This window comes from Macaca thibetana, chromosome 4, assembly GCF_024542745.1.
Source record: "Macaca thibetana thibetana isolate TM-01 chromosome 4, ASM2454274v1, whole genome shotgun sequence".
Taxonomy (NCBI): Eukaryota; Metazoa; Chordata; class Mammalia; order Primates; family Cercopithecidae; genus Macaca; species Macaca thibetana.
This window is the reverse complement of record NC_065581.1, coordinates 444,612-470,320: the sequence shown is the minus strand read 5'-3', so window position 1 is coordinate 470,320 and position 25,709 is coordinate 444,612. Positions and strand designations below refer to the sequence as shown.

Sequence of the window (25,709 nt, the reverse complement as noted above, 5' to 3'; positions counted from 1 at the left end):
GATAGTGCTGTGCTTCCTGGTTCATCACACCAGGCAGGAGTGCGTTGGCGTCTGGGGCCCCTCCTGAGGACTGAATCAGTAGCTTCAAGGGGGGATTGGGAGCCAGCAGGTGAGACAGATAAGTGTGTGTACACACACACACACGCACGCGCACACACACGTATGCTTTTCAACCCTCTACTATCTCTGCTTTATTTTGATTTTGTTTTCCCTGAAATTCTCTATTTTATCAAGATTTTCATGTTTTATTAGCATTGCATTCTAATTTTTAAATTATTTAAAATTCATGTTATAGGCCCTTTCATTATCTGTTTTATTTGTATGTTCTATGTGATTTTTTTTAACATTGATTTTTTAGGGATATCTTTTTTGTGTTTTTAAAATGTGTAATTTTAATTTTCCTCCTTGACTTAGTAGTTTTTAGTAAATTTTTCTTTTCGTAGTCTGTTCTTACAGTACTGTGAACAGAGAAAATGTTTCTTAATATATATTAAGTTTTTTTAAGTATGCCAAAAATTAAAAAGGATGGACAGACATGTTTTCTTCAGGGTCCACTATCTGATACAATATCAATGCCTGATTAATTATATTATTTAAATCTAGCTTCTTTATATTAAACATGACAGACAAATCTCTGTCTTTAATTTTGATTCTGTCAGCTTTTCTTTGTGTGTAACGCATGTGTTTGCTTCGTAACTTCTGGTTCTTAGATTCTCTTGATGAGAACGTATTCTTAAGTAGTCCCCGAGATTTCCCTCGGTTTGGTGTTTTGCTAGATGGACTCACAGAACTCAGGGAAAGCCGTTGTACTGAGTTACGGTTCATTACCGGGAAATTACAGATTACAGTCAGCCAGGGAGAGAGATTCATGGAGCAGATCTAGGTGATTTTCATCCATGGAGCTTCCAGTAGTCTCCCAGTGGAACTCCAGGCAGCACTGACTTTCCTGGTAACAGTGCGGACAACGCACGTGGAGTACTTCCGTCCAAGGAAGCTACCCGAACCTTGTTGTCCAGATCCAGAGTCTCTAGTAGGGCCCCGTCACACGGACGTGGTCAAGGCTGACTTCAGTCTTCTCCCTCAGATCAGGCGGATATTGAGTGACCCTAAGTCCTCACCGTCAGTTCCACTGTTAGATTATCTAGTGCGGCCGGTGGTCCACAGGCAAACAAAGACACTCTTACCCGGCAGAACATTTCAAGAGTTTAGAGATTACCTCCCAGGACCTGAGGGCAAAGGCCAGACCTTTTGGGGGGCAAGATTAGATTATTTGATGCACAATAACGTAATGTTAGCGTTTTATACCTTTCCTTTTGTATGCGTTTGCTTGGTATATTATTTGTAATATTCTTTGTAACCTTTTAGAGATTTTTCTTTTGACATGTGTCTTGTGTTGCTACATGTGGCAGGATTTTGATTTTTTAAATACTATTCTGAGAGCCTTTGCTTTTAAATAGAAGAATGGAAGCCATTTACATTTATCATAATTGAAATGTTTGTCCTGATATCTTTTTCTTTTGTCTTGTTTTGTTACCTTTTGTGCTTCCTTTTTTCTTCTTGGCAGTGTAGACCATATTATTTGCAGATTTGAGAGAAATGTTTTAAGATTTTATTATAGGTTGTCTCGACTTCTGTTACATTGACAACAGTTTAGCATGTCTTTATTTCCCATACCTTTCCCTTTTTTTTTTTTTTGCCTCAATTTAATTTGAAATTATGGACCCAGCTTATTTTACCTTTTCCAGTTTTAGATTTATTTTTTGTCTCTTACATTTAATTTTATATTTACCACAGTTATACAGTAAACATGTATATATTGTGTGTACATATCTATGTGTGTCTGTGTGAATATATGTGTGTGTGTATATATACACACAAACATATACAGTACATATACACGTAAACTTAATTGGCTTTGATGTTTATTGCCTATGTTTTATATTTCATCTTTCCTATCCTTATCTTTGAAATTTTTTGTCTTGAACAATGTGTTACATCTTTTATGCTATACCTTTTGAATTCTGGTGTGTCTGGAAGTACCTTTTGCCTGTATGCATGAACACACTTGACTGTAAGAGAATTATTTTCTGAAGACATTGATCCAATGACTTTTAGTGTTGCAGAGACAAAATCCTGAGCCAACATAATTCTTCATTACTTGTAAATTGTTTGTTTTTCTCCCTATCTAAATGTTTAAAAGATGTATTTGTTTAGCCTTGGATTTTTTTTAGAAACGAAAAAACACCTTTGCAGGATATACTGGAATACAGGTTCTGTTTTCATTCATTTTAGCCAACACTTGATAAGCCTTCCGAACCTAGAGACTCCCATATTCAATTCTCGGAGCTCTTCTTGTTTTTACGTTAGATAGAACTCACGGTTTTCCTCTGAATGTCTTGGATTAACACGTCGCTCTCTCGCTTTTGCCCCTGCGCGCTGCCCAGCAGTGGATGCCGCCTCCCGATTTCCGCCTGTTTTCCTGCCATTCTGGGATGTGGGGAAGTTGTTCTCTAAATGGTTATCAAAGGAAAGGAGCTGTGTGGTTAAGAAAAATGGGGGAACAGAACTGTAGTCCTGAAGACAGGTGCGGAAACACTGGAAGATGTTTCTGGTCTGTACCATCCTTGTGTTCCAGAGTTGGGCATAGGGGATAGGCACGAATCAGAGCTTTTCTCTGCTTTTTTTTTTTTTTTTTTTTTTTTTTCATCATCTGCATGCTTCAGTTCCATCCAGTGAACTATTTCATACCCAGTCCAAGTCTGCTTTTTTTCAGTCCACCCAACCCGGTATACCGTTAATAGCCTTTACTCATCCTTAAGTTTTTATGCCATTGTCAGTTTTGTTTCTTCCTGTGGGTCCCCGCAGGTATTTTAATTAGAACTTGAGAAGAAATGTGTCTGGCGTAACACCTGCCAGTAGCAACCTTTGTATCTTTAGTACGGTTTTTTCTTTATTCTGCAAAAATGTTTCTAGCACCAGACTTCATTTTGCCATGGCCTTCCCTCTGTCATTCCCTTGTGTTCCCTTGAAGTGGGAGTGACCTGTGGGTCGTTAGCAGATGCTGCTCACACTGGCCCTCCGGGGTGGCGGCGAGGTTGGTGGAGCTGTTGGTAGAGGGAAAAGGCCTTCCCGAGCTCCTCAGTGCCTCTGAGCACCACCTTTGTTTTGGTAGCGATTTCCCTGAATGCCCCGAGCTTGTGCATTTAATGACCTGTATAATCTCTTGTTTTTAGTGACAAATCCACCATTATCACTTGCTCCTTTCAAGAACACCTGCGGGTCAAAACTTTATGAATGAATTTTGGTTACGGTTACTACTGTGAAAAGCCTGAGCAGAGCAAATGACACATGTTGCTCCCGGCACTATTTGTCTTACTTGTCTTCCTTCCCCTGTTCCTTTTATTGCTGCTGCTTAACTCTGGGTGGCTTGAGACATAATTGATTTTTCGACACGTTCTGTTGTTAGTGTCTGTTGATGTATGAAGATAATTCAGGTAAGTATCATTTTCAAGGACTCAGTTATCTCAGTGAGAATCATTCCTGTTAGTCTTCTAGTTGCAATTATTTTATTATTTATTGATTTTCTTCAGTATAATTTGGGAAGAGAAGGAACCAGAGAATACTTAACCAGTTTAAATATAATTTATATATGATTTGTCTACTCTGATAAAAGTTTGGTAAAATAAGAAATAGAAACTAAATGTTTGAAGGGCTCTTTGTCAATTTAAAATATTAATGCATCTTACACTAACCCTTCCTCTTCTCCTACTTCAGTAAGTATAGTCCTCCTCAGAGGTCAGCATGTGAGCCAAATTAGGCCGCAGCCTTTGTACAGGCCGGGAGCTAAGCATGGCTGTGTTTTCCCATGCTAAAAACAAAACAAGAAGAATATGTGATAGAGGCCGTATGTGGCCCATGAAGCCTGAAGTGTTTACTGTTTGGTTCTTCATAGCAATAGTTTGCTCATCTGTGATCTGGCTTGAATATTCCTGTCTCACACGGGCTAGCATTAACGTAGAATGCTTAGAGCATGTACATGCTTCTGTGCCCAACCCTGGATCCTTTAGATACTACCCTACACAGACATTATTCCTTAGTGCCTCGTTTAACAACGGCATTTACATAAATGCATGGATGGGTATTATGAATTTTTTATTTCAATTGCAAATTTGACATCTACATCTTATTTGAGCGTTAAAATGATCAAATAATCGTAGTGAACTAATAGTCTTTCTATAACCTTGATTTTTCTTTAAGAAGTGCTGTTATACATACTTTGTTTTCTCAAGTACAAACTTATAATGTTCAACTGCTTCACATATTTAAGTTTTAATAGATTAGAAACAATAACAAACCTATGATCATGTACCAAGTTGCTTATTGAGTTATTCTACTTAAAACTGTTTTCAGAGAAAATAAAAGGTCAAGTGAACCAGACATTGGGTTATTTGGTTTAATTTTCTGGAAAATAGGATTGCCTTTATCAGATGCCAGTGTCTCTCAGTCCTCATGCTTGGCTGACAGTTTGACAGTGACTCTGCTGTGGGGGAGACGGGTGGAGGAGGTTAGCCTGTCAGCAAAAAGGGCTGTAAACTGAGCCAGGGGTCCGGGGTCACCTCACCTTGACCTGCTCATCAGTGATGGGTTTTGTCAGCATCAGAAAATGTGGCTACATGATTCCCTTTAATGCTGATTTTGACTCAGACAGCAACCTGTGGAGCTGCTGTGGGGTGTGACATCTCAGCACGGCGCCTGCTCAGTGGGTCCTGGTGTCCTTCTCGCCAGGACTGGCAGAGCATCACAGCAGCCTTTAAACCAAGAGGGAGAGCGGATCTGCACACACACAGAGGGAGAGCGGATCCGCACACACACACACAGGAGGGAGAGCGGATCTGCACACACACACACACACAGGAGGGAGAGCGGATCTGCACACACACACACACACAGGAGGGAGAGCGGATCTGCACACACACACACAGAGGAGGGAGAGCGGATCTGCACACACACACACAGGAGGGAGAGCGGATCTGCACACACACAGGAGGGAGAGCGGATCCGCACACACACAGGAGGGAGAGTGGATCTGCACACACACACACAGGAGGGAGAGCGGATCCGCACACACACACACACAGGAGGGAGAGCGGATCCGCACACACACAGGAGGGAGAGCGGATCTGCACACACACACACAGGAGGGAGAGCGGATCCGCACACACACAGGGGGGAGAGTGGATCTGCACACACACACACACACGGGGGAGAGCGGATCCGCACACACACACACACACAGGAGGGAGAGCGGATCTGCACACACACAGGAGGGAGAGCGGATCCGCACACACACACACACACGGGGGAGAGCGGATCCGCACACACACAGGAGGGAGAGCGGATCTGCACACACACAGGAGGGAGAGCGGATCCGCACACACACACACAGGAGGGAGAGCGGATCCGCACACACACACACACAGGAGGGAGAGCGGATCTGCACACACACAGGAGGGAGAGCGGATCCGCACACACACACACACAGGAGGGAGAGCGGATCCGCACACACACACACACAGGAGGGAGAGCGGATCCGCACACACACACACACAGGAGGGAGAGCGGATCTGCACACACACAGGGGGGAGAGCGGATCTGCACACACACAGGAGGGAGAGCGGATCTGCACACACAGGAGGGAGAGCGGATCCGCACACACACACAGGAGGGAGAGCGGATCTGCACACACACAGGAGGGAGAGCGGATCTGCACACACAGGAGGGAGAGCGGATCTGCACACACACAGGGGGGAGAGCGGATCTGCACACACACGGGGGAGAGCGGATCGGCACACACACAGGAGGGAGAGCGGATCCGCACACACACACACGGGGGAGAGCGGATCTGCACACACACACACAGGAGGGAGAGCGGATCTGCACACACACAGGAGGGAGAGCGGATCTGCACACACACAGGAGGGAGAGTGGATCTGCACACACAGGAGGGAGAGCGGATCTGCACACACAGGAGGGAGAGCGGATCTGCACACACACAGGAGGGAGAGCGGATCTGCACACACACAGGGGGGAGAGCGGATCTGCACACACACAGGGGGGAGAGCGGATCGGCACACACACAGGAGGGAGAGCGGATCCGCACACACACACACAGGAGGGAGAGCGGATCTGCACACACACAGGAGGGAGAGCGGATCTGCACACACACACACACAGGAGGGAGAGCGGATCTGCACACACACAGGAGGGAGAGCGGATCTGCACACACACACACACAGGAGGGAGAGCGGATCTGCACACACACACACACAGGATGGAGAGCGGATCCGCACACACACACACACGAGGGAGAGCGGATCCGCACACACACAGGAGGGAGAGCGGATCTGCACACACACAGCATGGAAGTCTTTCCGGTTTCGCTTTCTAGTACTTAGGCATAGCCTGACTTCTTTCCTTACAGACCGGGAAGGAAGTTCCTTTCCATTTCACTTAGTGAGTTGAACCCCAGTTTCCGCTTTGGTATGTAGGAACATTTTATGTCACTGTTACCACACAGTTGAAATTCTGAAACATGACAGAAATTACTTTCTCCTCCCTCTGAGTCAGCCCAACTAATTCAACTACAGTAGCTGGGTTTTCCCCAAATGTATTCCTTTTTTCTCTGAATGTGTTTCTTTGATAGAGGAGCAGTCTGTTTATTTTAGAATTTCAAAGAAAACTTGAGGTGGCTTACTGAAAGAAAAAAAAGATGAAAAATAACAGGATCATGATTAAAAACTAATTAAAAGGAGCAGAGAGAGAGATGTTAGCAGACATTGAGTGTGTGTGCGTAGTGCATTTGAGTACTCAGAGTTTTCTGACCAATTGTCTGAAATGCCTGGGACTCAGCAGTGTTTCAGATTTTTAAATATTTGCATGACATAGTTATTGGTTGGACATCCCAAATCTGAACATCTGAAATGGGAAGTGCTCCAATGAACATTTCCTTTGACTGTCATGTGAGTGCTTCAAGTTTCAGATTTTGGAGCATTTTGGATTTTCGGATTGGAGATATTCAACCTGTAGTAGTGAGACCCAGGATGCCTCAAGTCTCCCTTTTCTTTTTCAGTTCAGCTGTTTTTACCGCTTGGTCTCGAAGACAGATGATTGTGTTAGGTACTATTTTAATGGTGGTAAACTGTGAATAACGTAGACTGGTGTCTGCTGGGTGCCTTGTACAGGGCAGCATGGTTTTACTCCTTTTCAGCAGTGAAAATACTGTGACCATTTTAAAAAGCTGTTTAAAAATATCATTTTGATTTAATGTATCTCCACCCATTAAAATGGCCTACATTTTAACTAGATTTTTTTTTTTTCCTAGCCATCCATCAAAAGCTAGAAGCAGATGGAACGGAAAAAGTAGAAGGATCCATGACGCAGAAACTGGAGAATGTTCTGAACAGTAAGTTTTGTACTACTACCCATAACTATTTACGGACTTTACAACATGCTTTAAAATTAGTTCTTGGACCTGATATCACGAGATAAGGCAGTAAGTTGCATTTTAGTATTTATTTCTAAATGGTAATGATTTAATGAACACAAAGGGGAATAGAAACATTGAAAATGAGTGTTCTGTTTCTGCTTGCATTTTATTTATGAGAAATCATAATTTGAAAACAATCCACTTCTTGAGGAATAAAGTTTCCTACCATAAAACCGACCAGCATATAAACAGCATCTTCAAAGCTAGGAAAGCACTGAAGCAGTAGCCAGGATTGTCACTGACCAGCAACCTAGAGGAGCCGCCATCAGGTGTCTCCCAGCGTTAATGCAAATAACCTCAACCGTGAGAGTAACAGATTCTTAGGGGCCATTTATTTGTGTATACCTTGCCTTTTTCTGAAAAAGAATTTAAGGCCGCTGGCTGTTTAAGAATGTGTCTAAATCTGAGATATTTTGTAAAAATTATAGGCCCAGGGAAAATGGCTATGTGCAAAGTTTTGAGTTCTGTCCACCTCCCTGGTCTATCCGTTTTCTGACATCCTAGGTCCCAGCCCAGAAGAAACTGATCAGATGAATTAATCCTTACTATGACATTACTGGCTTAAAAATAAATCACTTAAAATAAATCTTTTCACACCTATAGTTTACATTTGATAGGAATGCCCATAGGAATCTCCTTATTTTTAAATACAACATATTATTTCATCATGAAGTAGAGTTAAGATTAACTGGAAAAATGAAGAAGACTCACACCAGATCTTTAAAGATTCTATGAATGTAAGGCTGTGATGTGAAGCTAGTTTTGCGCTTCCAGCTTAAGTTAGTCCCATGGGTGAAACGTTGTGAGCCTTTATGTGAATATCTTTTCACAAACCTGAGTGATCCCTAAGAGAAAGCATTTTCTAGAAAGAAGTGTTCTCTTGGTAGTAGCGTTTGAGTACTTGGATATCATTCTAAATTTAGGAATTTAACAGCACTTAATTTTTTTTCCTCTGATTATTATTACTTCATTGCCTTGAGATTTTCCCTTGTTTTTATCTTTGAGAACTAAGTCACCAATTTTGTTAAAATGAAGATATTCTGAATTCAACTCGAAAGCTCATTGAAGCTGTTTCTGTGTTAGCATAGTTAGAGATTTTAAGGTCTTGAAAGGATCTTTTCTACTCAAGGATGTTGTTTGCCCTGGAGAAGTTATCACACTACTATATCTGTATAAAAAACACGTTTACTTCAGTAATTTTTAAAAGGTGGCTTATAGGGCCAGTTGACATAGTAAGTATATCATGGTATCAGAGGAGACCCTTGTCAGGTTTGGGAAATTCTAGGGTCTGTTTCATGTGTTAGGCTTGGCGTAGTGTGGTAATGCGATTTTTTTTTTCTTTAAAGGAGTAGTTTGAGAAATCGTCCCTTGGGACTTGGGGTATTAAAAATTACCTTTTTCCATATATTCCTTTATAGCCATGCATTTTTTTTTCCAGAAAAGCGTCATGTTAACTTTCTATTGAAGTTTGCTCTTTTTGGATAAAGTTCAGCTTAATATAAATGGTCACTTCTTTATGAGACCATTCGTCAGGACTTTTTGGTATTAAAATTTCCCTAAAATACCTTTCTTTATAACAATTCCCCCTTTTCCAGAAACATTTTTTAACAACATGATGTTGATGTTTGCTGTCCTAGGATATGTTTTTCCTAGTTGAGGCCAACTTGACAAACGTTTATTTAACTCTGGTTGTGTCAGGTTCCGTGCTAAGCCAGCCTGGGAGCAGAGCTGGAGGGGACGCAGCTCTGGCCCCCAGAGAGTCCTGCCCAGGCGGGTCTGTCGTTATCCGGGACTTCAGTGCTGCAGAACTGGTGAAAACACAGAATTAAAGTCACAAAAATTCAGTCAGTTCTGTTGAACCGAATTTATTTTATTTTAGAAAGGAAGGAAAGAATAAATGAGTACGAGCGTAACTTAGTTCGCTTAAATTATTACTAATGCTTTTTACCTTACGTATAATTATATACTAATGTATATGGATACTACTTTACTTTTTTTAAAAGTTTTTTTTTTTTTGTAAATTGGGCAATCTTTCTGACTTTTAAGATAAGTTTCTAAAGGATACTGTTGGTTGCAAGAAACTTAGTTCATTTATTCAGAGTTTATCGGTTTTGACACTTTTTTTGAAATTGTTAAAAAAACAGAAATTGTTTTTTGTTTTCATGGTGTGTGTTTCTCATGTTTGTGTTTGAACTTAATAACTTTTTCTTGATTTCAAGCCAGTGAGGACTATCAGTTTATTTACATCACATTCACATATTCAACTCTGTGTTCTTACCTGTTTCGAGTATATAGAACAGCATATTGTTCAGTAGAATTTCTGCAGTGATGAACATGTGGCTGCTGAGCTTCCAGTGCGACTGGTACAACTGAGGAACTGAATTTTAAATTCTTATTTAATTTTAATTAATTCAGCTTTAAATTGAAATAGTCCCGTGTGGCTGGTAGTTCCTGTGTTAGACAGTGCAGGTGTAGACATGCTGTGTAAGTCTTTGTACTAGTAGCTGTGGCAGTCATGGCTCACACTTGTGGAGGGCTTACTGCAAGGCAGGTGTTGCTCGAAACTATCTACGTATATTTAGTCCTCACAACAACCCTTTGAGGTTTGTGCTATTATCTTCACCTTATTGATGACAAAACTAAAGCCCAGAAGATTAATTGAGCCACGTAAGGTTATATAAATAGGAAGCAGCAGAGCTGCAATTTATAGCCAGAACTCTGGCTCCAGACTTGTGCTTTGAACTGCAGGCAGGCCGTGCTGTGTGTGTGGTTTTGATAGGCACAGGTTTCAGTCATCGCGGTTCAGTTCATAACAGCCATTCCCCAGCAACACCATGCAGAACTGCAGTTCCCACAGGGCAGTCACCATAGCTGCATAGAGTACGGTTCCCTCCAGCTCTTTAATTCACAGGTTGCTGTGTAATGACAGGTGCTGTAGATGATCGGCCACACTGCCTCCTTCCAGGCCACCGGAGATGGCCACTGTACGTCTGTTACCAGTTCTCAGCAGACAGCAAAGTGCGCAGTTGTGCTGCCTCCTTATCTCCCAGTGACAAACCCTACTGACATTTTACAACAAATGGTTGATCGGGAAGGGATTGGTCGATAAAAATGAAAGTGTGTCCAAAACCAGAAAGCTCTAACACTGGAAGTGAAATGCAAATCCAACAAATGGAGAGTGACAGAAGCTGGCTGTGGGGATGTAGGCCCTGCTGCTGTTTGAGACTCAAGAGTAACTTGGTGGAGGGGAGCTTACCAACATAGGTGAGAAAGTGTGAAGAAAAGCAAGAGATGTCTCAAAGAAGTAATGCTCAGAGAACCTCAGAGATGTTTCATGATGTGGATGGTGCAAAGGGAAAAACATCAGAAGTTGATTCACAGTTAGAAAGGAGCAGGATAATCTGTCAGAGCACAGAAAAGAGGCTTGATTCATATTGTAAATTTTACAACAAAAAAGAAGGCAAACACTCTTGATCAGTTTTTCTACAAAGAAATATAGCATTTTAATTTTAAATGTTTCTGATGTTTTAAATTGTATATTAAATATTCTTTGTACTTTAAAAATTTTTGTTATTCGTTCATAAGCAACAATAGTGAGTTTTTAATGTTTGAACAAAAATTTCTGGATATCACAGAACAAGTGCGATCTTCCCATTGATGATCAGATGCTCTTGCTGTGTTTTAGCTTGCACAGCCGCTGTCACAGTCCTGCACGCTGTGCAACGCAAGGCCTGCCCGTGGGGTGTTGTCCCGCCTCTCTGAGTAGTAAGACACTGGTCATCGATTCATGCAGCAACTTTTAGTCCTTCTTCTGTAAGCATTTATCGAGCACGTTTGCTTTATCCTAGGGATATAAAAATAAAACATGTACTTTATGTCTGGAGATTATGGCTGAATGGAAGATACACACACATATTCAGGTGATCAGATGATGGTGTGATAATACTGCTCTGGTGGGAGTCCTCAGCTGTGGCTAAAGCCCACAAAAGGGGAAGCCAGCCAAAAAGTTGAGTGCAGAGAATACCAGGGGAGGTTACAGGAACCTTAAGAGAGGAGCAGGAAGTAGCCGGACAAGCAGAGGCTGGCGGTGGGCAGCTGAGTGGAGGGGGGCAGGAATGTCCCAGCAGGGCCAGCGCGTGAGTTCAGAGCGGAGATAGGCCGTAGCCCAGGAAGCAGGGTCCAGTGTGGCTGTGTGCAGATAGGAGAGGTGTGGCCTCAGGGTAGACGGGGTCTGCCCCTGACCAACTTGCTGTGCAGTGGTGTGGAATCTGTCTTTATTCTCAAGACAAATAGTGAGCCATCGAAGGAGTTTCAATAACGGAGCGATAGGAGATTTTTAAAGAGCAGTCTGCCATCTGTGTAGGGAATGGATGAGAAGGGAGGTACATCAGAGGCAAGAAGGGAGCAGCCAGAAGTGGACGGTAGGCATGTTACGCCGTGTCAGCAGTCATGTGTGTAGTAGTGGAATAAAGTAATGTAAGGGTGACGTGGCTGCTAATGAAGGTAGAGCAAGTGGCAGGTGAGAAAGGGGAAGGGACAGGGAAGGTTTGATATGTTACACAGGGAAAAGGAAGTAGTCGTTGGTGACTTACAGATGTCCGGCCTCAGATGGATGAAGGAGCATGTTTGGGGCATAAGGAGAGGCACGGAGATGAGAACATTCAGTTCAACTTACAGCATGTTGAATTTGAGATTCCTGAGGGGCGTGCCGATGCGTTCTTGCTGGCTCTTCCTGTGTCCCGCTGCGTCACGCTGGGCAAGTTGAAGAACCCCTGTGCCTCGGTTGCCTCCAACATAAAACGGGGGTAAAAACAGTGCCTGTCTTACAGCGACATAGCCATGTGCAGGTCAACTAATACACAGGAGGGCTTTAGAATCGCACCTGGCATAGCATCAGCGCTTCATGTCCTTATCGGCTGTCATTATTGTACGTCTAGTGAAAATATTTTTAAGGATTGCTCTTACGCTCGCAGACACATCTTGAAACACAGATTTGGGAGTCACCAACATGAAGATGGTCGTTGAACAAACAGGATTGAATGATTTATCCCAAGTACTACGTGCAAAATGAAAGAAGAAAGCTAAGGATTTGGAACACTAGGGAATATCCAGAAGGGCCAGGATGTGGAAAAGAAACTGACATTTACTCAGTGGCTGGCCAGTAAATATTTCACAACGGGCATTCCAAAAAAAAAAAGAAGAAGAGGAAGAGGAGGCGGAAGTGGAGAGAGAGAGAGATAGAGAGAGAGACAGAGAGCGCGAGAGAGAGAAAGAAAGAAAGGAAAGAAAGGAAGAAAATTAGCCCTAATATTAGCATTTCCCAATTTCTAAGGTGTAAATACTCCCATTGGAGTTGGTTTCAAGCTGCCAACTCAACTTGGAGATGAAGAGATGCTGGCAGCTGCTTTTGAGAAGGGCCCGTGCTGACGTCAGCTCTTCCTCATCGCCCAGGTTCCAGTTCCGGATACTCCACATAGAGGGTCGGGCGTGGTGCTGGGAACAGGCTTTCAGTGCTGTTAATGATCTTGTCCGTGTAGCATCATTATGGTAGAGCCAACAGCCTATCTAGTCATTTTCTAGTCTGTTGAAATTGAGGTGGTTAAGTCTCTTTGTGAATTTGTACATTTTAGAGTTACCCTAATTTTCCGGGCGCCCTGATGTTTCGCTTCCTAATCTCATTCAGCTTGCTTATTCCTGGGATACGTTGTGCTGTCGTGGGTGGGGCAGCAGGTGAGGGGCGTTCCTTCTATCCTGCCTCTGACCTCTCCATTCCCATCAAGCAGAGAGCAGATTAGAAATCACTTCCGTGGTCTGTCTCCAGTGTCAGTACCAAGGAAAGGACCAAATGGTCACTTTGAAATAAGAGAAAGCATAATATTTACTTTAAATAAACATGCTTGAAATTGTAAGACACCATTAGAATTACAGGACTAGGTCTTCTAGACGACAGGAGTTCCTGGCACATGTAAAAATGCTTGTTCCCTTGTTAAGGATGTAAGATCACTGGGCAGGTATGAGTTCCACTGATTGGGGTGTAATGCTGGCTGGACTTGACTTCCCATCTTGCGCCGCAGGAAAATTTTTCTGCTCCACAGACCTGACTACACAGGTGGCAGCCACGTTGCGTTCACAACAGCATTGCTGTTAGTTCTTGCAGTTCCTGTGTGACTGAGACAGTGAGAGGCATTGTCCAAATTCACTGGTGTTGGAGACCATCTTTGGGTGAGGAGAAAGGACCAAGTTCCAGACCTTAGTTTGCCCAAGGCTGCCAAATGTAGATCAGGATTTGTTCTGCAGCCTCTGAGGCCAGAGTCATGGCCATCCACTCCAGTTAGACTTATTCTGTGGCTGGACACTGATGTTCAAACCCCTACCAGCTGCCTTAAAATTGGGTGTTCTTGGTGTGAGAATGTGTGTGGATTAGCACACGGGGGTTTTTATGGGATGACCTTTGTTGATGCCTTCTTGGTGGCATTATCTGTGACATCAGCCTCACGTGTGAAGAGCACCCCTTTTCTTTCATGATTTTGTTGTCTTATTAGTAGCCCTAGAGAAGAAAGACGTAAAATGCATTTTGTGAGCTACTGGTGATTTTTCTCTATTTGCACAAATCTTGGTTTCACTGCCCTCATGTATTTTATTACTGAATATATTATCTAATATCAGAGTTGGGAACTTCAGTTTTATTGTGAATACAATAAAATTTACAACAGAACAATAATTTATAGACAGAAGTTATCTCTAAATTAAATATTATAATCTCATAACTTATAATTTCTCAGTAACTTATTTCTCAGTATAAATTAAAATTCTCAACATATAAGCACATAAATTTTGGCATAAATAAACTTATAATTTTATAGTTTATAATTTTTCATGTATAAATTTTTCTCTGTCTGTTTTATTTAATTATAAGTGGGTTTTCTTTCTGTACCTGTTTTCATACTTTTTAGAGGAGTTAAAATTATTAGTTGATAATATTTTACAACTTTAAAAATAAGATGAGAAAAATCTAATTTTGAACTCATACTTTTAGCCTCAAATTTCATTATACTAAAAACTAATAAAAAATGTAAAAACACAGTGCTTGGTGATTTAACATCCAAATCTAACACATAAGTAATTAACCTTTTAAAAAGATTCAGGCTCCTGTACATGCCTATTCATTTATGAGCCTCAATTCATGAAATTTGTATTTTTTAAATGATAAATACTTTAAAATAATTTTCTTTGACCGCAGAAAGTTTTAGCCCGACCAGATTTGAAATCCTAATTCAGCCTCCAGTGTGTGGTTTGCTGGCAAGAAGGAAATATATTTTTTCTCATCTTATAATAGAAATGTAGTATTCTGCATTAAATAGCGTGTGGTGACAACAGTTATCCTGACAAAACAAAGTTTTTATATCAGGCCTTTAAAATCTCAACAGAATTTAAACATTATTTAGATAAAGCAATCATGTTACAAAGATGACTTTTAACAGGATGAGGCCACCCACGGTGTGCACTAGAGAATATTGCATGCGAGCCACCCAGTGAGACTGAGGCAAGTTTTTCATCTTTGCTTAAAGTATAGTCACTAGACCAGATAATGCAGAAACTTTTTACAAGCAGCGATCAAACAACCGAAAGCAGTTTATCTTTTTTCTCTCCTTTCGTTGTGGTTAATTAAAACTAATTCACAAGTTGCAAAATTTAAACTATTTTTGTACACAGCAAATTTTGCTTTAGATAAAGCAACTCTTTCATTACAGCAATTCATATAGTTTGAGGTCTTTTAGGTAAAAAGAAAAAAAAAACCTAGGAAATGTGCAGCTCATGTATACTTTTATAAGAATTACTGATTTAAGAAATATTCATGGTGCTGCCTTCACGTTTGTCATTTGTAAATTACTTATGTAATTTTCTTTGACTGTACGTAGAGATAATTCTGCCAAGAAATAGAATTCGTTTTAAATATTTCTTTTGAGCAACTTTTCTGAAAATGATTTCCTTGTTTTGTTTATTATCCCATGTGTAGATATTGAGTCCACAGAGTTTAGCTAATGTACATGTGTGCGCACACACATGCATATGTATGTGTTTTACCCTATTGTATGAAGTTCTGAAATAACCTCAGGGCCCATAATGGCTACAAAATTTAGAAGAGTAACGAAAATAAATGTAGGTTCACAGTAGAGAATTTATTTGGGCATGGTAAATATGGTTGTTTTTATATTGGATACCATTCTTAACATATGAAAAGACTTAGGCAAAATGGAAATTTTATTTTAGCAAACCATAAAAGAGACCCTAACCTTAAAACAGTCTGTTGAGTTTTCATGTAAAACTACAATAGCAGTCTTCACATTTTGTTTCTAGTGCCCAGTTACACATTTTCTGATGAAAATCAGCTTTCATCTCAGTTTCCTTTCCTCCCTTTAAAACAGGAGCAAGTAATACTGCGGACACATTGTTTCAAGAAGTACTAGGTCGGAAAGACAAGGCAGATTCCACTAGAAATGCACTCAATGTGCTTCAGCGATTTAAGTTTCTTTTCAACCTTCCTCTAAATATTGAAAGGAATATTCAAAAGGTAGAGTACATATTTATTTATGTACATATGGTTATAGATGTCATACATTTTTAAGATTTTTTAAGATGTGTTTTATATTAACAAAATGTCTTCATTTTGCTTTAATGACAGTTTTCAAAATGTTTCTTTATTTTAAAGGGTGATTATGATGTGGTTATTAATGATTATGAAAAGGCCAAGTCACTTTTTGGGAAAACGGAGGTGCAAGTTTTCAAGAAATGTAAGATTCATTTATTACTTTTAGATCTTCTACTTTCCTTTTATAGGAAGAATGTGGAATGTGTTCTGCAAAGAATGTTATGTGAGTTTCAGTTTTTGTTTATATGAGGCTCTCTTTAAAATGTAAAACAATTACTTCAGAAATAACCGGATGACTTTTCTTATTTGATACGTAGTGAAAATGAGCAACCGTGACTAGGTTGTTAGCCTGAGACATTCTTTGCCATTTGTTAACCGCAATGCTATTAAGGAGTCTTAGTTTACTGGAAAGAATCAATGACAAGTATTTTATAGAGATGGAAACCTACATTTTAATCTTCCCGTCTTCAGAGAGACCAATAGACTTATGAATTCTTAACTCATTTAAAGGAAACTCAACATCTTTTGAAATTATTTCCAATGCCAGAGTTACAGAAAAATATAAAAGTTTAAAATGCTTTTTGGTTAAACCCTTATCCACCAGGAGAAATATCACAGGGCTTTATTAAATTTAAAAATGAAATCTGTAGGGACTCAGAAAACTGAATTTAGTTTTTTATTGTGGTAAAATATACATGCAGTGAAGTGTGCAGACCTTACATGTTAGAGGTCAGTGAGTTTGGACGAATACAATCACCCTTGTAACCTACACCTGAGGCAGTGTCCGATGACTGTAGACAGGGCCCTGGTGCCTCTGTGTTAGTCGGCCCTCACCCCACGAAAGCAACTACTATTCTGCTTTCTGAAATTTGATTTTAATTTTCATTCTGTAAATCTTGTGTATTCTTTTCTTTTTAAATAGATTATGCTGAAGTAGAAACAAGGATTGAAGCTTTAAGAGAATTACTTCTGGATAAATTGCTTGAGACACCATCAACCTTACATGACCAGAAGCGTTACATAAGGTAAATCTTCTGCAAACATTTTGCTGAATCATGTGTATCTGTTTGGTACTGGATGTATCGTGTAACCTTAAGGCTAACTTGAGGGACTTTAGGAGATTATGAAACGGTGAAGGGGAAGACAAATAGCAGAAATTTAGAGGTGTCTGGTGTAGAACATCAGAATTCTTTTGAATACTAACAGATTTGGGAGTAGTTATGGAGTTACTTTTTAAGACAACTCTGCCATTTTCGGGAAAGGAAAAGTAGTCTCAGCCTCTTCCTCCTGCTGAGCAAGGGGTGCCTCGCCTGGGGGATGGTGTGGGTGCCCGTATGCTGTGAAGAGGGGCTCCCTGCGTGGCTGAAAGCAGAACACTGCCACACACTGGGTGGGAAGTGCGTTACGCCACAAGATGTGCTGCTGCTTAACAGTAGAGTAAGTTCTGGAAGGTTTTAGCCTGGAATAGCTTTCTGATTTCCAAGCCTTTAGTGGTCAGTGAGAGAGAAATAAAGTCACCAAGTGAGCATACTTTTTAAAAAATTGTAGTAATATTGGGCCAGGCACGGTGGCTCATGCCTGTAATCCCAGCACAGCACTTTGGGAGGTCGAGGCGGGCGAATCACTAGGTCAGGAGTTCGAGACCAGCCTGACCAACGTGGTGAAACCCCATCTCTACTAAAAATACAAAAACCAGCTGGGCATGGTGCTGTGTGCCTGTAATCCCAGCTACTCAGGGGGCTGAGGCAGGAGAATCCCTTGAACCTGGGAGGCGGAGGTTGCAGTGAGCCGAGATCTCATGCCACTGTACTCCCAGCCTGGGCAACAGAGTGAGACTCCGTCTCAAAAAAAAAATTGCAGTAATATTAAGAGAGGTGAATTTCACAGGATATGAAGAGAAGGCCTTAGAGCGAAACAGTATCACATAATAGGAACTAGCTGTTAACTTTGGGCAACTGACTTGAGTTCTGTTTTTCAGTTTCTTCATCTGTGAAATGGACATGGTAATCAAATCTGCATCTCAGGGTAGTTGCAGAGATAATCAGAAATACATTTAAGGATTTAATACCTCCCCCGGCACATACAAAGTAGTCCGTAAATTTTATATGCATGTAGTTTATGTCAGGATTTGGAGATAAAGCGTATAAATTTTAAGGTTTTTATATCTGTGATTAAAAATACTAACCTCATTTTCTGCTAGGAGTTTTTGAGTTTGGCCTTTGTTCTCAGAATAACTTATTTTCCAAACTTAATGGTTTTTCCCCTTGAATTAGTGACATTGACTGAGTATCCAGTGGCTGTAAAATGACAGTAGACTCTGTATTTATGAATTTAGCTGTGGTCCCGTGTGATTTTTGAAAATAATGTCTCAGGAATAGGCACGGTGGCCCAGACCTGTGATCCCAGCACTTTGGGAGGCCAAAGTAGAAGGATTGCTTGAGTCTAAGAGTTCAAGACTAGCCTGGGCAACATAGCAGCACCTGGTCTCTGCAAAAAATCAACAGTGAGCCAGATGTGGGGATGCGCGTCTGTCGTCCCAGCTACTCAGGAGGCTGAGGCAGTAGGATCTCTTGAGGAGCCCAGGAGTTTAACGCTGCAGTGAGATGTAATTGTACCACTGCACTCGAGCCTGGGTGACAGCAAGATCCTGTCTCTGAAAAGAAAAGACTGTCTCGGAAAGAGGGTCTGGCCTGAAAGCTGCTGTGTGTGCAGTTGTGAACTGGGAAAGGATCCGCACCTGGACCTGTGTCCTAGTGACGAGGCGTACGGCGGGTGTATGAGCTGTCGTCCCTGGCAGCATACTAGTATTGCCCAGGAGGAAGCCAGCAGAGGCACTGGCGGTGGGATAAAGAGAGGGCACTGTGATTGCAGGCTGCCACCCCTGCACGTGTGTGGCGTGCTCAGGCACCGTGTGGGATGTGTTCTACGTGTCCTCTCTAATCCTGATCACCACCACGAAAGGACGCTTGTGTGGTGCCCACTGGACAGGTGAAAACACCGAAGCTTGCCCAGCACACACAGTGACTAGGGGGACGGGATGCCTGTTTGGCTTCAGAGCCCACCCTTGCTTCTCTCTAAGCTGCCTTCATAAGAACGAATGTATGTGGGGTTTTTCCTGGTTTGTGGAATCCTCGAAGTTTAAAGCTGGAAATAAACCACACGTTAGTTATCCCACTGCTCTATTTTCTACCTAGAAAGCTACAGAGTTCCAGGGAGGCTGAGCGTCGCGTCCAGGACACGCAGCTGGGTAGCGTCAGACGCCCTGAGGCTTCTGCTTCCTGCTCTGCTCCTTCGCTGTGTGTGCTTTGTGTATTTCTGGCCTGTTTACACTTGTTATTTTAAACTTGCCTATAGTAATGTGTTAAATCTTACTGAGTGTACAGATTCTTTATGTTGTGAGTTACCATCTGAATGGATAACTCGTGCAGTTCTTATGACTATGTAACTTACTGGATATCCTTTAAAAGGTGGTGGTGCCAAAAAAGATTCTTTTAAGTAGTCTTTTAACTACCATTTTTCCTGTCATCTTAAAGGCAAAAGAGCAAAAATATAAGCAAGTCAACAATAATTTATGTATTTTTTTATGATTATTTTATTTATGATGCTTTGAGAAAATACTGAGCAATCGTTACCTTTTTAAATTAAATGTTTAGTCACTAAGAAATAGAAAAATAAGATCAGAACCAGGTCAAATACCTGTTGGACTTTGAAATTTGTGAACATCAAGTAGGAATAGAGATAGCTTTATCGTGAACAACAATGTATTCATTTTCTTACATAGTTCAAATTATGCACAGTAGAAGGGAAAATCAGATTACCGCTATATTGTCTTACTATTGTTCACAATTTTTTCCAATATCGTTCTCTATTTTATCTAATTTAAACCTTCCCAGTTCTTCTCCCTCTCCTTATTTCTGCCTTGATGCTGGCAGGAAGCAAAGCTCTGCATATCCCTTTCCACAGCAGTGTAGCTGTGAGAAGATCACGTCAAATATGACTAAAAACTTTCTTAATTCTTAAATTTTAAAATACTGAGCCTGTGTTCATCATAATTAACATTCTTTACATTGCTTTTTAATCTAAAAAGCCTTTTTAAAAAGTGTTCTTAATATGCAGTTTTAAAAGAAATGGCAGTAACATGTATCGTTCTAAACAAAGAGCTTTGAAATGGAACTTATTTTTAGCTGCATCCTAAAAGTAAACAAGAAACTTATTTGAAGAGCCCAGCACAAGTTGTCATACTTTTGAACTGAGTCTAGAATTTCTAAGAGAACAACTTTATCTTGCTTTGTAAAACTCTTATAAACTCCTTTACCTTAGTGCCCGTTAATAAGATGATAGAAAAAGTCTTTTGTTACTAAGTTTTGCAAGGACACAGTCAACATTTTAAAGAGACGTCTAATGTAAAAAGTTACTAAGCAAAGCTTATTGGTTCCTCTAGCTGTACTCCTGGAAAAGGAACCCTTGTACTGAACTGTCTACATTCCTGTTCAGTAATTTAACATTAAAAGGAACACCGTCCCTAAAAGAATATCTCTGTATTTTACTGCTAATACCGAATCTGAGGGCTACGTGAGTGAAAGTGTTGGGAGAAAGCATTGCAGAGGTGTTTGGAGGCGAAACAAGCCTATTTAGGGAGAACTGAAATGCATTATCCCCAGCAGGAAAGCATAGAATCACTTCTTTGGGGAGAAGAGACACAATGTACTATTTGTTGTATTTACCGTTCAGGTAATAAAAGAAGAAAGCCTGTGTGAGAGAAAGAATCAGATTGGATTTTGGAATCTGAAATGAATCGCCTGTGCCAAGCTAAATGTAGCTGGTTAGATTGTACTTTTTTCCTCAGAATGCTCTTCTTATTTATGAGGAGCAGCCCTGGTGACTTCTTAATCTGGGCAAAGCTCTTCCTTCTAATTGAGCTGCCACTTTCTCCGCACAGAAACACATCCTGTTTGCAGCTGCCGGTGGTCACAGGGAGGAGATGGCACTTCTTGGCCACCTCTGGGCAGCCTGAGTGCGGCCCCTCTGCAGATGCCTGGATATCCAGCTCCCCACAGCACCCAGGCCCTCCCCGTCAGCTGGGAATGTCAGTGTTCTCAGCATTTTATTTGTTGCTAACATATTACAAAGTGGATTTGTTTCTCCTCTGATTGGCTGCTGATTGAGATACCTGAGTAACACATGCTCACCACTGGAGGAATGGGCTGGAAGCATGGGCACACTCCTGAGGGACTGAGGTCTGGCCCCAGGTCAGCCTGGAGCCATTGATGACATTTGCCACTGAACAGAAACCTCTAGACCAGAGACAAAGGACAGCATATGGCTTAACAACAGTTGTAAGACAATAAATTCATTTGGACATGCTCTTGGAGTTGATTTAATTGGATTTAGCTTGCTATATTTTATATTTTGTGAGGGCTGAGGGCCAAATCTTAAATAATATTTGACAGAAGTTTTTCTGTTGAAATATATTTAAATGGTCTCTATGGGTTTGGGTGTTTTATATACAAAGACTTGAAATATTTTAAGAATATTTAGGAACTAAGAAAAGCATCGAACTATACTGTATTTTCTAGGGAAATATTTTCTCAGTCATGAGTGTGGACTTTAGAGGTGAGTTGACTCCAAATCTCCTCACAGTTGGGTTGGCCCTCATGTCGCTAGAAGCAGTGCCATACTGCCATCTCGTGGCCGTGTTTCGTATCAGAAAGGAATTAAAAAGCTACGATTTAAAAACTATTTGCCCAGTGTCTGCTGGCTCCCACCTGTGTCCAATGTAATGACTCTGAACTCAGTAGAAAAACTCTGTGAGCTAAATGTAAATATAAAGAGAAATGCTCATCGAGTAGATGGATCACTGCAAATCGTCCTTGTCTTTTTACAGAGAGCTGTTCTTAATAGTTTTTTCATTTATGATATGAAAAAAAATTTTAAGCTCTGCTATTTATTTATTTTTTGTTTGTTTGCTTGTTTGTTTGTTTGTTTTGAGATGGCGTCTCGCTCTGTCGCCCAGGCTGCGGTGCAGTGGTGAGATCTCCGCTCACTGCAACCTCTGCCTCTTGGGTTCAAGCGATTCTCCCGCCTCAGCCGCCCGAGTAGCTGGGATTACAGGCGCACACCAACACCCTTTGCTAATTTTTGTATTTTTAGTAGTGACGGGATTTCAGCACATTGGCCAGGCTGGTCTCAAACTCCTGACCTCAGGTGATCACCCACCTCAGCCTCCCAAAGTGCTGGGATTACAAGCAGGAGCCATCTCACTTAGCTAAGAAATTTGAATATATTTCATTGAGAACTAAATATTAAAGACTAATCTTTGACAGGGGACAAGACTAATTGATATAATTGTAGCCTTTAAAAAGTAATGATTTTAAAATATGCCAGCATTTCCCTTTGGCCTCAACCTTGGACTTGCTTTTTCAGGTACCTGTCTGACCTTCATACCCCTGGTGACCCTGCGTGGCAATGCATCGGAGCCCAGCACAAGTGGATCCTTCAGCTCATGCATAGCTGCAAAGAGGGCTACGTGAAAGATCTGAAAGGCAAGGATTTCTCTTCCAGTGTATTATGTGATTCCTTCATGTCATTTAAATACATTTTGGAAATGTTTTAACGATGAAGGCAATGACTACCGATCATCTTTTGTTTCTTTTGTGGGTTTTTTGGCCACTGGTTAGCATTGTACTGATGAAAAGGGACAGCTCTTGTATCATGTCTGTTTTGTGGTTGATGGGCAGTGTTGGCGTTTCGGGGCAGGCAGTGTGATGCTGAGGAAGTGACATCGGTCTTTGGTAACTGCCAGTCTGTACATCGTTTCGTCACGTGTATGTTGAGTCCTGCTGTGTGCCGTGCACTGCACCCAGTGCTAGCAAGACGGAGCCACTGCCTCCCGGAGTTACTGCTGGAGGAAGGGAAAGCCACGAGGCATGTAACTAACCGAACAAATGCTGGGACAGGTGAGGAAAAGAAAAAAGAAAATCAGGATGTTCCAAAAGGGAGTGACTGAGGAGAATGCTTTAGATGGCTGGTGTGGGACTGTCTCAGAAAAGCCTCCATATTAGAACTGGAAGGATGAAAAGTGCCTACTAGCCACCTCCGCCTGAGAAAGGGGCCACCTGTGTGGCGGCCCCGAGGGAAGCTGGGGGAGAGAAGTCAAAGGCCTGTTTGCATGCAGGTTTATTGGCTTTGTTTGTGTGCTGTCATTTGAAGAATATTGAGTGTACTGAACGCCTGCTATGCTGCAGACGCTGTTGGGTGCTAAAGTCACAGTAGTCAGGACAACAGACAAGGGCCTGGCTCATGCAAGCTCACAAAGTAGTAGGGGAAACAGGGAACTAGCCAGCTGTTAGAATATGATGTGCTGTTTCCTATGACTGGGGAAGTTCCCAGTGACATTGGAGTGCCTAGGAGGAGCCTCTGATCCCGGGTTTTGAGGTCAGGGGAGTGACGTTCTGAGAGCTGAAGGAAGTGACATCTCTTTTGAGATCGGAAGGCTCTCTGCATTGGCCAGTTGAAATAGAGGAGGAAGGTGTTTAAGACTGTTCCAGGAAGGGAGAATGTACACAGGTTACAAGCACGAAAAGCCCTCCGAATCCTGTGTGCCTGGAGCTTAGAGCGTGGAGGTGGAGTGAGGAGACGAGCTTTCTTGGCCCCGTGACAAGTTCAGACTTCACCCGGAGCGCGTTGGGGAGTCGGTGACGGATTTTAAGTGGCGGCCAGTGGATTGGGGGAAGACCAGCTCAGACTTACTTTTGAAAAGATGACGACTCTGGCCGTCCGTGGTAGGTGGATGAGAGGGAGCAAGTCCAGAGCAGCGAAGCTGGTGAGGAGACAGGCACCCCACCTAGTGTGGAGGTGGTGGGCATGTGAGGAAGAGCACGGACTCTAGGGCCGTTCAGGAATAGAATTGATAGGGCTGGATGATGGACGAGTGAAGAGGAGGAGGGATGAGCAGTGATACCCAGATGGCTGACTGGCAGCCAGTTAGGGTGGTGGTGCCATTGAGTTAGGGAACATGGGGGAGAAAAGCGATTCTGCCCCTTTGTTTGGACAGCTTGACTTGGGGTTATCTGACATGGAAGTAGAGATGAAAGTAGTTGGATTTAGAGCCTGAGAAATTTGAGCATGGTGGGCGTACAGGTGGTCCCTTGGAACTCACGCATTTACCCAGGAAGATGAAAAAAGAAGCAAACCCAGGAAAGAGTCCTGACAAGTAACGTTTAAGGGACTGGTAGAGGAAGAGAAGCCTGTGAGGGGAACGAAGGAGGGTGGTCATGGCAGGAGGGAAACACGGAAGGGAGTGGTCAGCAAAATCCCTGAGACGAAGCAGAAGGTGAAAGAGAAACGTCCTTGTGATTGCTCTTAGGCTGTTGGTGGTGACTCTGGCAAACGCAGAGTCAGTGGCCTGAGCCCCTAACTGGATGACATAAGAAGGGTAGTGGTCCTCATCAGGTCCCTGGGAGGATTCGGAGCTGTAACAGGAGAGCAGTCTTGGCAGAGAAGGAAGTACAATGGAGAGGTCGCCATTGTTTATTTCTAGCATAGTTTTGTCATGAATTAGTTGGCTTGGGTTTGAGGACTTTCCAGCTCTGATTCCATTTTTTCTAGGCTTGATATTTAAGAAAACCCAAATATCTCTGCTGAAGCCATGTCAACATCCCCATTAATGTTATTAATTATTTTAGATTTTTTAGCAAGTGAAAATGACAGCAAATGTTACACATAGTCTGTAGTCTTTGGGAATATTTAGAGAAGCTTACATATTTATTTCTCTGTTGATTCCACTAATAATTTTTGAGTCTACTCTGTTCGGCAGAGCTCTCAACCTTAAGGACCCATCAGAGTCCACTGGGGCTTTTTAACAACTAATTCTCAATTCTTGGCCTTACCCCTTCCCTCCGTGCCAAGCACATTCTAGTCCCTGTGGCTGGAACCCAGGCGTAGGCATTTTCAAGCTCCCGGGTGGTTCAGGTGCAGCCAGGGCTGATCACCAGGACGCTGGGTGCCGTGCCTGGAGCAGGAAGTGCAGTGCGAGCTGGCCTCTTGGAGCTTGTCATCTAGTGAGAAACACATCACCTAAAAAATCACGTAGGCATGTATTCGGTCGGGATAGTGAAAAGTGTGAGGAAGTGGGGAGTACAGAATTTATGAAAATGTGTGACAGGAGGGTGCAGTCTGGTTGAGGGGAGTCCAGGGACGTCTCCTAGAGGAGGTGAAATCTCAGTTGAACCTGAACAACGACAGTCACTTTCCTAGATAGGCACTGAGAAGCGTTCCAGACACTTTCAGGTGCCCAACAAATGTCACTGCTCTCCAGCAAAGGCGGTGATGAATGCAGCACAATATTCACCGGGTACCAGTAGGATGTGTGGTCTGACCGAGGATTTTCCTACTTAATCTGAACACATAATTTGGTATGAAAATATTTGAATTTCTGGAATATGTGTGTAATTTATGAAGACAACATAATTGGAAAAATTCCAGAAAATTTCATCTATCTTGTCATTTCTTTAC

At 42.0% G+C, this 25,709-nt stretch overlaps 1 protein-coding gene across 10 annotated transcripts in view; it reads left to right on the top strand.

Annotated features, from left to right (window-relative positions):
- EXOC2 (exocyst complex component 2) overlaps positions 1-25,709 on the top strand; it is a 204,869-nt gene that overhangs the window by 80,687 nt on the left and 98,473 nt on the right. For all 10 annotated transcript variants that reach the window (XM_050788807.1, XM_050788813.1, XM_050788812.1 and 7 more), the window contains 5 exons: positions 7,382-7,462; positions 15,973-16,118; positions 16,257-16,338; positions 17,119-17,221; positions 22,620-22,738. In XM_050788807.1, the coding sequence (XP_050644764.1) occupies positions 7,382-7,462; positions 15,973-16,118; positions 16,257-16,338; positions 17,119-17,221; positions 22,620-22,738 (531 nt within the window). The remainder of the gene's footprint in view (positions 1-7,381; positions 7,463-15,972; positions 16,119-16,256; positions 16,339-17,118; positions 17,222-22,619; positions 22,739-25,709) is intronic.